At 40.8% G+C, this 12,487-nt stretch overlaps 1 protein-coding gene across 1 annotated transcript in view; it reads right to left on the bottom strand.

Annotated features, from left to right (window-relative positions):
- LOC308610478 (putative helicase senataxin) overlaps positions 1-12,487 on the bottom strand; it is a 61,535-nt gene that overhangs the window by 9,548 nt on the left and 39,500 nt on the right. Inside the window, exons 14-20 of the mRNA XM_081259602.1 lie at positions 10,222-10,323; positions 9,917-10,032; positions 8,647-8,718; positions 6,799-6,948; positions 5,516-5,623; positions 2,061-2,248; positions 1,347-1,439 (exon numbers count right to left, since the gene is read on the bottom strand). Of these exons, the coding sequence (XP_081115728.1) occupies positions 1,347-1,439; positions 2,061-2,248; positions 5,516-5,623; positions 6,799-6,948; positions 8,647-8,718; positions 9,917-10,032; positions 10,222-10,323 (829 nt within the window). The remainder of the gene's footprint in view (positions 1-1,346; positions 1,440-2,060; positions 2,249-5,515; positions 5,624-6,798; positions 6,949-8,646; positions 8,719-9,916; positions 10,033-10,221; positions 10,324-12,487) is intronic.

Genomic DNA, 12,487 nt, shown 5'->3' with positions numbered 1-12,487 from the left:
AGCTAACATTAAGGATTGACTATCTTCCCCACACTGAGAAAAGTGCTTCAGATGTACTACCTTCCTGCATTCCCCACCACAGGTCATGCAGATCATGCACCACATGACCGAGAGGATGGCAGCCACACGGACTAAATGTGACCCGGCTCCCAGAGATGAACAAACACGGGGCCCTACAGCAGGATCACGTCCTCTGTCCTTGCTGGCCTCATCCTGCACTCCCAACTCATCTCCTGAACTACAATGCGTTCCCTCATCACCATACCAAATGCAACATGTGTGCACACTGGGGGATGCCCTGCACGCGCAACTTTATTCCCGAGGCTACCTTATCTGTCTCACTTTAAAGCCTTAAATATTCACTATTCTAATTTCAAGACTTACTATACGGACAAGCCAGTCAGCTAGCTTTCTTTTCCATACCTGAAAGCTTTATTTGGTCACCTCTCAGGCCAACTCTCTTCCCGTGACCATCCATCTCCATAATACTTATGCGGTAAACTCTCAATCCCCTGCTCCATTCCAACAGACCCCACTACAACTTCCACAGTCCCTCTGGAATAGCAACCCCCCAGCCAACTGCTCCGTATTTCTGACTTCTTCACTGAGGGGCCCCTCCTTCCACCACTATTAACTAATATCTTATTCTCATGGAGGACACCACTTGCTTTGCAGCTCTCTCTTGACACAGAGGTGGAATTTCTATTTCTTCATACGTCATGATGCAGGGGTGGCATTTCTATCTGTGCTAACAAATGCAGCCTCCGGGCTCCTCCTCCTTTATTCTCTCACAAGAAGCCCCGGCTCCTCTGAGATGCTTGCTAATTAGCAACCACTGCTCCTTTTGTGCTGTCATTCACAAACCACCTGATTCACAATCCAACATGCTGGAAGTATTGTCCACCCTCTGCCTCACACCTTGATTCAACTGTATCTGTACTTATCCGTCACAATACTTAACCCAACTGGAACCATTAATCACCACGGTGATGGCCTGGTTAATGTCTGTCTCGCCTGTTGGACCACAGCAGCCTTGCACTGGGGCCACGTCTGTTTTACTCATAGCTGGGATCTCAGCATGGATCTACTGAAGTGCTGACCGCATTTTAGGTAACATAACCCCCATTACCCAGTTAAGAAAAAAAAAATCAAGACTGAAATATATAAAGACATCAGTAATTTATGATTGAAAAGGTGAAGTTATCAACCCAGCTAAAAGAAAATGATTGTGCACTGGCACTAGGCAGAGAGATTTATATGGAAAGTATTTTGAATTTAAATATGAACAGAAACAATACAAAAATTCTGGGACCATCAGTGGGGACTGAAGAAAAAGGAGAACTTACTCATTATCCCGCTTTTCTGAACCATCTTCAACATCAAACACGAGGTAGGGTTGAAATGGCCAGTCAGATGAACACCGAATGGTCTCTGTCATTCTACAAAAGAGCAGCCACCATTTAGAATGCAAGTCAAATTACAAGAGAAAATGTTTTAGAATTATTATTACTATTTGTTCTTTCTGTGGAAGAGAGCAAGGGAAAGTTAAGAGGACAAGAAGGACCTTCTTTTTAAATAAAATTAAATACTTGTAAATAACATATTTTAGTGAGAGGTAGCAGGTGAATTTCATTTCTATTCTAGTACTAGGGAGAATGACCCATGTAAATTAAAATATAACAATCATGATTGGAAAGTTACTCATAATACAGTAAGTGAAAAATGCATGCTACAGTATACTATGTAGAGCATGGTGTGCTTTTTTCCTCCAAAAAAAGGAGAAAAAGTAAAAAAAAAAAGATGTGCATAGTACAAGGACTGGAAGTAGATATAACAAAATGTTACCAGTGATTACTTCTGGGTAGTATCAATAGGGGTTGGGTTTATCCCTTTCTTTTCATTTATCTGCATTTGCTACAATCAATAGGACTTTTGTAATTAAAATTATTAAACCTTTGTGTTTTTAATAACAAGACCTAAAAGCACAACAAAAGAGCTATTCTTCCTAAGCAGCCAAACCTACAAATAAAACAGGTGAACATGCAATGAACAGAGCTCACCTATTTGTTTTCAAGTTCCTGTTATAAATGTAATTAGAAGGGAAGAGACATATGTCTGGGTGCATCCTGTACTGAATGGTGAGCTGTAAGACAGGCAGCCTGCCAATCACGTTGTGCTCCACGTTCTCTTCCAGAAGGTTGTAGAAGCGGGCCATCATCGACTGGTCATAGCCATACTCCTGGGCCTTCTGAAAGGAGGAAAACAAAACAATAATCTGCAAGAATTCATGTGTACTTTTCCCACTATTAAAAAAAAAAAAAAAAACAATCACTGAGCTCTCAAATGTACAAGGTATTACCAACAACCAAAGATTCAGAGAGAGAAGATATTTCCGACTCCAGCCCTAGAAAAGCCATGTAGCTTGACTACAAAAGTTAAGGTATTTTCCCCTTATTTAGAAAACCCACATACTGCTTATGAACGAGATGTGATCTTGTGAATGACCACAACTGTCGCTATTTTATAGGTGCTAACAGGGGTCACCTGAAAGAATCAATGATAAAAGCAGCAAAGAACTGTAACCCAGATTTTAACAATTATTTCTGGGCTATGCTATCACAACTAGAAATAATGAATGCCATTGTAAATAAGCCTCTGAAAGACCACTTTCTTCATCCATCCATCATATACCAAGCAGCTAAAATTTGGGGTGCTGACAGTCTACAGTGAAGATCAAATGTCACAGAGCTTACATTCTAGTGGAGGACACAGGCAACTAAGTTGATTTCATAAATCCAAGAAAGGGTTACAAACCTGTGATCTGAAACACAGTGACTTAATTGACAAACGAAGAAAACTGTCTTAATGTTATCACGGTCGTGCCTTGGGATATACTTTTCAATGGTAGCATCATATCAAGATTCAAAAAGTATTACGTCTTAAATAATCTAGAAGCAAAAAATGTGCTCTGGAAAACCCACTAGGATGATGCAATCTTTATGAGTGACGTTGACAATATGAGCGTTGAAGATGTATGTGCAAAGTTTTAATAAACCTGTTTCACAAACTATCAGAGTGGAGAAAACAGGCGTTACTTCTTATTTATATTAGTTATATATGTGATTATTTACATATGTGATATTAAATAGGTTTGTATAATTAAAGAGAATATTTTTAGTAGACATTTGGCAATTTCATCTATACCCCCCAAAGTTTATCTATTCAAGTTAGCTAAAAAACCTCATTTATTTCACTCTGTGAAAAAAGAAAGAGGTTTATATGAGGTAACACATCTACTTCCAGAAAAAAAAACTGAGTCCATCCTACAAAATGATGGAGATTTTTATGTTTTGACATGAACATATATCCCTGATCTATTTACTGACTGGAAAAAAAGGTAATTTGGTACAGACTGATTCTTCCACCTTTAAACAAGGTCAAAACCTACATACAGGGCTTCCCTGGTGGCACAGTGGTTGAGAGTCTGCCTGCCAATGCAGGACCCAAGGGTTCGAGCCCTGGTCTGGGAAGATCCCACATGCCACGGAGCAGCTGGCCCCATGAGCCACAATTACTGAGCCTGCGCGTCTGGAGCCTGTGCTCCGCAACAAGAGAGGCCGCGATAGTGAAAGGCCCGCGCACCGTGATGTGGAGTGGCCCACACTTGCCACAACTAGAGAAAGCCCTCACACAGAAACGAAGATCCAACACAGCCATAAATTAAAAAAAAAAAACCTACATACATATACACAAATTTATACATTCCCTATAGCCATCTGACATTCTGAATCTAGTAACTTATTTACTGTCTGTTACCCACTAGAATGTCAGCTTCATGAGGGCGAGGATTTTTTTTTCTCTTTGTGGTATGCGGGCCTCTCACTGTTGTGGCCTCTCCCGCTGCGGAGCACAGGCTCCGCACACGCAGCCTCAGCAGTCATGGCTCAGCCGCTCCGTGGCTTGTGGGATCTTCCCGGACTGGGACACGAACCCGTGTCCCCTGCATCGGCAGGCGGACTCTCAACCACTGTGCCACCAGGGAAGCCAGAGGTCAGGGATTTTTGTCAATTTTCGTCACTGTCATGACGCCAGAACTTAAAAACAGTGCTTGAATTAGCCTGGCACTCAATGAACACAGACTGAAAAAAAGTCAACACACACATGCCCACAAACTGTTCAAATACTCACTAAACTGTTCATAGTACTTATCCCTAGGGTTAGAAAGGCATGCTGAGAAAATTAACTTTGTAATTATTTTCTGAATCTTCTCAATAAGCCTCTATTATTTTTGCAACAATAAGAAAAGCCCAAATGGATTTTTCTCATTTCTGCTGTTTTTAATCAATCACCAAAGGAGACAGTGAAGTTGAGGCCTATCGACAACCCTTTTCACTAACCACGTGCTAAGGCCCTTCAGGAAGTTAAATCAGTAGGTTTCTGAAATACTGCAACTATTCAAGGAATGCAGGGCAGAGCTGGCTCCTCCTAGGTCTCCACAAGCAGAACCCCCCACAGCAGCTCTGTCCTATGGACAAGGTTTTCACTCAGGGACATGGGCGCTCCTAGGCTACTCCCTTGAACAGTCACGCACGAGTGTTCAGACGTCAAAGAACTGCACTATCATTTTGATGATTCCAAAGTCAAAAACAATACTAACCAAAAAAACCTGCTTTCTTTCCATAACGTAACAGAAATGCTGTGAAAATGGTCTGTTCTCTGGGACAGTTTATGCAGCCACTACTCTATATTTGTACAAATAATCTATGTATCAGTAAAATGCTCAAATTTCATTAAACTTCAAAACCGTCATCTAGACCTATGAAGATTACCCAAAACATCTGAATCCTGATTCTGCTGTGCATTTCTAGGAGCCATCTTTAGTGAGATTTAAGAAACGAAGTGAAGGGAACCACAACTTTGGTGCTCATCTTCCCACAAGCACAGCCCACAACCTCTTTCCTTTCACCACCTTCCCTTTCAGAGGATGTGAGGGACACCGGCATTTTCCTGTGCTATAGGATACAGAATCCTAAAATTGAAAACGTTACTGTAAGAATAATTTCTCTTTATACTGTTTTCCTCAAATTTGCACATATTGAAAGATAAATCAGGAGGTTGGATTCTATTCCCTGCTTTTAAAGTTTTTCTATTATTATTGTTTTGGTGTTTATGTTACTAAAATAAATCAGATACAGCCCTTAGAACAGCTGCACACTGCCTTTCCCAAAGGAACAGCCCACTGCACATGGGACATCCTCCTCCTAAACTTCTGGTCTGTGACACTCACACTGCTCCTGTCACACACACATAAGCACATTATGAACAAAGGAACATTTCCGGAGACTTTCACTATGAAGGCTCTCAACAGTGGTTCTCTTTTCTCAGCCATTCCCTATTTATCCTTGCAAATAAGAGATGATGATCCAAGAAAGACCGCCCCGCCGCCCAAAAAAAAAAAAAAAAACCCAAACAAGCCCCTACCACTTTAAAGCAACACGAATGTGAAAAAACATACCATAGAAATGACTGTGGGAGGGAGCTGCTTAGGATCTCCTACAAGGATGAGCTTGTTGCAACGATGTATGAGTGGAGTAAGAGTTTCAACTTCACAAGACTGTCCGGCCTTGGTAAGAGAGTACAGAATGGAGACATAATCAGAATTATCTCTATTATTTATTTATCCATATACAGTCTATCCAATTCACAAGTGTCCTAACCATTCAGAAACATACACTTTCTCCTTCTGCACCAAAGATCAAAAATAAGAACTTCCTTTGGTTAGAAAACAAAACAACAAAAACATTCTAAATGCCGAAGCGGGGGAAAAAGACCCACACACGTTTTGAAGTCAGCCACCACTCAGGTGCCACTACCACCTGGGAAGCAGCCCATAAGCAAGAAGGGCCATGTCATGTCCCCAGTTTGTCTTCTTTGTCCCTGCTGGGCACATGCCTGGGGGGACTGTGTGTCTGTGTGCCCCACCCCCTCTCTCTTCCTTGCTCCTCAGTAGGCCGCTTCAGTTGCAAGACTCAAGCTTCTTTTCAATTCAATGGCATTTCCTTCAATTATTTCATCACTTCCACCTTTTCTATTCCTTCGTTTTGGTGAATACTGGATCTTGGATCTCCTGGATGGGTTCTCTGTACCTCATTTTCCATCTCTTTTGTCTTCTGGCTCTACATTCTGGCAAACAGTAGGTACCCAATAAATGTTTGCTCAATGAATGAAGTAGAAATAAAGATGTTAGCTGAAAATACGGTGGCTCAGAGCTGTCCAGAGTTATATTAAAAATGCTTCAAAAGGTCACCAGAGGGCTTCCCTGGTGGCGCAGTGGTTGAGAGTCCGCCTGCCGATGCAGGGGACACGGGCTCGTGCCCCGGTCCGGGAAGATCCCACATGCCGCGGAGCAGCTGGGCCCATGAGCCATGGCCGCTGAGCCTGTGCGTCCAGAGACTGTGCACCACAACGGGAGAGGCCACAACAGTGAGAGGGCCACGTACCGCAACAACAAAAAAAAAAAAAGGTAACCAGAGATATCCCAAGCAGGAGCTAGAATAATCCTTGGGAGGGATTTTATGAAGAACAATCAGGAATCGCTAAGACTACAGTCCCGATACTGAAAAAGCAATTTTCATCGTGGTGGGTCATTAGCAGCGTATTTCAACATAAGAGAATACATATGTAATGGCAGGTCAAAATCAGATGCAAAGACCACTTTGTCAACATCTCGGCAGCCACTCTTCATCTAAGACTTACTCCTTACTCCTAGCAAAGCTGTATGGCCGACTGCTTACTGACCTCATCAACAATGACACAACTAAAGGGGACACCCCCTTGCCCACGGAAAGCAGCCTCGAGCAGCAAACCACCACTCGTGCTCAGTGTGCAGCAGATGATGTGGGACTCTAAGATGATGATGTTCTGTGTCTTTTGTGGGCATCCTTGAACCTAAGAGAATAAAAGTTCATCAACATTCAGTTGTATATAAATTCTTAACTACACTTATTATGTGGCAGAATAATGTCTAGTAAATGTTAGGTAGGAACCTCAAGCCTAGAAAAGAGAAGAAACGTTCAAGATAATCAGAAGCCACCAGAAAGAACACTTTGCAGTGGAGTCTAATCTCAGAACATGAGTTAATAATAAGCACATTAAGAAAAATTTATTCAGGTTTAATTTGGTCGAAGTGGATTACAATTCTTACAGCCTGACGTATGAGGGAAGGTATCAGAATAAGCAAAGATTAAGTAATTCTACTGAGTTGTGAAGCAATTATCTGAGTAAAACCAGGATCAGAACTAAGCCTGAACATACACTTTGCTGTTAGTTTTTAAGTATGTAATATTGTTCTTTTATAAGGGATAGTACCAACAAAAACGCCTGTGAAACTGACAAGCATTCTAGTTCCACAGTGGAATCCAACAACCTTGGTCCAGACTATAATGGAATAAACTGTGATGGAGACTAACAGTATGAATGACACCTCACAATGCATATCATTCAGTGTTCAAATTAATAAACTAGTACTCTCATCATAGATTCAGGTAGCCTATCTCCCCTCCTGAAAAAGCTGTCGTGAATCATCCCTGAACATGTGATAGATTCAACCATGGAGGCCAAGGCATGTATGTGAAGAGAGGGTGGCAACTGTGGCCTTCTGGTGCTCACATGTTAACTGTCACATACCTCTCCTCTCAGCTATCTAATGAGTAAAACTGCCAAGGACAATTAATTTAATGGCCCACAGAACAATGTGATCAGCGGCAAAAACCATAATACAGGTAAACATGGACTTCATCCTTAAATGTGGGAAGATTAATTTTGGGCTCAGCTTAAAGTTTTAATAAAAAGCTTTCCACATAACTTTTGATTTAAATAAACAAACTGCTAGTGGAAATACACATTAAGTTCAATTATATTTATTTAGCCACACAGAGAAGGTCAATAATACATTCAAGAGGAAAACCACAGCTCAAAAATACAAATACCATTACCGGTTGAGTATTACCCTCTCTTTCCCTGACCGCCAATTCATTTCATTAAGGGCTGCATGCTGGTGATGGGGTACACACCTGGCTCATTCTAGCTTTGACCAATATAAATGTTAGTTGATATTTTTATATCCAAAGAAAACTGGGAAAAGTTATACATGTTATAGAAGGATTTTTTGTGATCAGAAACAAGTAAAAGGAGTGTATGCTTTCAGCCAAAAACTGAGAAAAAAGGTGCTTATATTTCTTGGGCCACATCCCAGCCACTGTCACTCTACCTGAATTCAGATGTGTATTTTTTTTTTCCTGTATCTTCAAATAGTTACTTATTTATTTATTTATTTGGCTACGCTGGGTCTTAGTTGTGGCATGTGGGATCTTCCCGGCAGCGTGTGGGATCTTTTAGTTGCAGCATGAGGGATCTTTTAGTTGTAGCATGCGGGCTCTTAGTTGCAGCACATGGGATCTAGTTCCCTGACCAGGAATCACACCCACACCCCCTGCAATGGAAGCAGAGTCCTAACCACTGGACAGCCAGGGAATTCCCCCAAATTTTTAAATGTAATTGAGAAAAGACCACAGGTTGTCTGAACTATTTCATAATTTTAAAAAAGAAAAAGTAATACCAGTAAAGTGCTACACGTGAACTACTTACCTCTTTAATTTTAGAAGAAAGCTCCTGCCTTTCTTGTGAAACTTTGGCCATTTTTTCATCTAATTCTTGCCTCTGGAAAAAATCAGAATGCCATCATTAAAATTAAATTAAGCATTTTAAAATGCTTTCCAATGGACTGCCTCACATTTCAAAAGGGTGAGCCAGTACTTTACCAATGAAAAACTGATTCACCCAGTGTGTTTTCTCTATACCAGTCTTTCTGTATTGCTGTGTGTCAGAGTTTAGCTAAGCTACTCCATGGTACTGATGCCCTGGCATCCATTTTGTTTGGCCAAGCAGCCTGCAGAGACCCCAAACTAACACTAGGCCCCTTCACACACATGCACGCCCTAGATGGCAGCCCGTGGAGTCACCGGCCCACCAGCCAACATAAGCTCTTGTGATCAACAGTCTCCTCTGCCATCCAGTGCCTTCCCCTTATATGCCCTTTAGATAAGAGACCCTCTAAGCTACTTACCAAAACCCTGCTCTTTCAGTTAAAATTGGCCAATCCAGCCCTAGCCTGGGAACCCCAAAGTACTCCACGCATGGACTCTGATAATGACATGTGCGCCAGGGCCTGCCTCTCTCTGTCTGCACTCTCCCTTGACCTGCCTGTCATGCCCCACGAGACATGCCTTATACCTCCCTCAAGACCTGTGAAAATAAACTTCTCTATTTCGCTTTCTCTTGTGGTCTGTTTTTAAACATCAGCTCATTGTCCAGCAACCCGACAACCAGCACCCCATGCTTCAATCAGTAGGTGCTAATTTGATAAATTCTTTTATTTTTTGTGGCCACCCTGTGCAGCATGAGGGATGCTCATGAGGAACTAGGGTTCCCTGAGCAGGGATCGAACCTGAGCTCCCTTCAGTGTAAGTGCAGATTCTTAACCACTGGACCACCAGGGAAGTCCAATAAATTCTTAATAGTGTGTATGATTCAGTTCTGTTCAGAGTACTGCAGGTACGCTTTCTGCTTAAGCAGGCCAACCCTTGGGGCATCACTTACGTGTTATCTACTCTGCCTTCATGCTATTAACAGTGGCGTTCAGTGGCTAAAACAGACTGCACGTGGCCTGCAAAGTCTGAAATATTTACTATCTTGTTCTTTTAAAAAAAGTTTAACCCCTAATGTAAGGCATACCATCTCTGTGTACATTTTTGTACACAAATTATGCTATTCCACAATGAAAGAATGGCATCAAATACTCACCAACTAGTTTATCTATGAGCTTTTAAAAAACACTGATCAAGACATGTTTAGATACCTGTAGTTCCCTTCCACCTCGGCATAAAGCACGCTGGCGAGAAAGTTCAGCTAGTTGATGATCTAGAAATTCCTTTCTTCTGTGAATCTCATGAATATGAGAAGGTAAGTCTTTTTCTTTAAAAAAAAGATAAAAAGCTGTTGATTCTAACAAATACACACATATGCATACAAATGAGAAGAAAAACTAGCTTTCAAAACTAGACTACTTCTAGGGTCTCCAAATTACCTTTAATGCCCATGCCATTTTCTACCATACAAAAAGAAACAGAAATCAATTTATATATACCTTTATTCAGTACTTACTCATTCTGTGGTTAACTTGGCTCTCCAAACTGAATTTTAGGACCTCAGTATTAATACACTTTTCTGGACCTAGACGTACTAAATTTATATCTCCACAGTTTCCTGTTGATAGAAGTCACACTTAGAGGTTAATAAGAATGCTGTCAATTTCTGTACATAATAATTATTTCTAAGCAAATATATTAACAATCAGAGAAAGGAGCTAACATGAACTATTAATCAACCAAATACCTGGAACTGCGCTAGAGGTTCCACACACATTCTTTTAGATTTGCTTCATAAGAATCCTATAAGGCAAGAATTTATTTCCACCTAATAAAAGCTACTGAGGTTGCACAAGCAGTACACTGCAGAGTTGAGATTCTATTACACTAATGCTTCTCAAACTATGTTCTATACATCACTCCATGGTAAAATGTATTTGGGAAATGGCGAGTGAAAATAAAACAAATTTCTTGACCATAGGATATTTCGAAGATGAAGACTTTTCTCTATTAATGCAGGTCTGAATTCCCCAAACAGAATCTTACAGGACCATCAAATGCTTTTCTGCAGAATACTGAGAACCACGGTTTTGAAACACTGTTCCACATCACAATGCCACTCCAGGATCTAAGGGACACAAGATGCTGGAAATTCTGGAATATGGTAATTCCAAAAACTGTCAGCATCATTTAACTGGTTTATTAACCACATTTTAATTTTAGGTTAGCACATTTCAGATATTATTTAATCTAAAAGTCTCCCACTGCTTCACTGAACTACTAAACTATAGCAATCATGCAGCGTTTATTAGCACTTATCCCAATCTGACACATCACATACTTGTTTGCTATCTCCTTCCACTGAATCCAAGTCCCATAAGAACCAGGTTTTGTTTTGGTCACAGCCTAGAACCGCAGCTGGCACGTAAGTACAATAAACATACACTGAATGAATAAATGAACTCATTATACAGCTGTTCACACATATTTTTGTTCCTAGTTCAGCTCATTCTTCTAAAATTTGAAGCCATCTTCTCTGACCAACATTTACTTGAAGGTGTCAAAATTGCTAACTTGTGTTTCTACCAGAAAGGTGGATGAGATTTATAGCCACTATAAGCATCTAAAAATGCTCCAGAAATTAAAACAGACATCCTTTAAATTGCAGGGTGAGCTCAGAAGGATGTAAGAGAAATTCCTAGGGGCCAAAAACAAAGAGAAAGGTGAAAAACAGAGGTGAAAGCCCCTGAGCTGCTGTGGCTTCCCTGGAGGGAACAGGGTGAGGGCTGGTCACTCTCTAGATGCTTAGGTGTTTGTTTTTTCATTTACATACAATCAAATGCAGAGATTTAAAAATCCTTAGTTCTACAGAGTTTGACAAATATCTACATCAGCAAAACTACCATTCCAATCAACATATAGAAATTGTATAATGGGGGCTTGGATTTTAACGTCCACTAGAAAGCAAGAGGGCATGGAAGAGGTGGAGGGATGAAAACGACATGAATCTATCTTGGCCTGGGCTTAGCTGGGAAAAAAAACTCTCTTCTAGGACTTTCCAACTATAGGCCCATGCCACATGTGGACTTAGAGCCTAAACACATAATACAGAGAATGACAAAGGTGACCCAACCAAAATACAGTTGAGATTTTAAAAATGAGAATACAGTGAACAATGTTATACCAATATATTTGAAAACCTAAGGTGAAGTGGAGATTTTTCTTGAATAATATGAATTAGCAAAACTCACTCAAATGTAGAAAACTTGAATAAACCAACAATTAAAGACATTCAGCACACAGAAACTTACCCATCTGTCAAAAAACAGACAAAAAACAAACAAACAAGAAGCCCCCCAAAAAACAACACTAAAAACAAATTAACCTTCAAGTAACAGGTAATTCCCTGTCATATATGAAACATCCCAAATAAATGTCTGTATAAATTCTTTTTTTTTTTTTTTTTTTTTTTTTGTGGTTCACGGGCCTCTTACTGCTCTGGCCTCTCCCATTGTGGAGCACAGGCTCCAGACGCACAGGCTCAGCCGCCATGGCTTATGGGCCCAGCCTCTCTGTGGCACGTGGGATCCTCCCGGACCAGGGCACGAACACATGTCCTCTGCATCGGCAGGCAGACTCTCAACCACTACGGCACCAGGGAAGCCCTGTATAACTTCATTTTTAAAGTCTGTATAACTTCAATACTAAAACCAAAGATATGACAAAGAAAAATTATAGGCTGCCGTCAGTTAAAAAAATCAATAGCAATCCAGCAATGTGGT

This window comes from Mesoplodon bidens (genome assembly GCF_964165515.1).
Source record: "Mesoplodon bidens genome assembly, contig: HAP1_SCAFFOLD_574, whole genome shotgun sequence".
Classification (NCBI taxonomy): domain Eukaryota; kingdom Metazoa; phylum Chordata; class Mammalia; order Artiodactyla; family Ziphiidae; genus Mesoplodon; species Mesoplodon bidens.
Note: the sequence above shows the minus strand (reverse complement) of the source record. Positions and strands in the feature narration are given on the sequence as shown.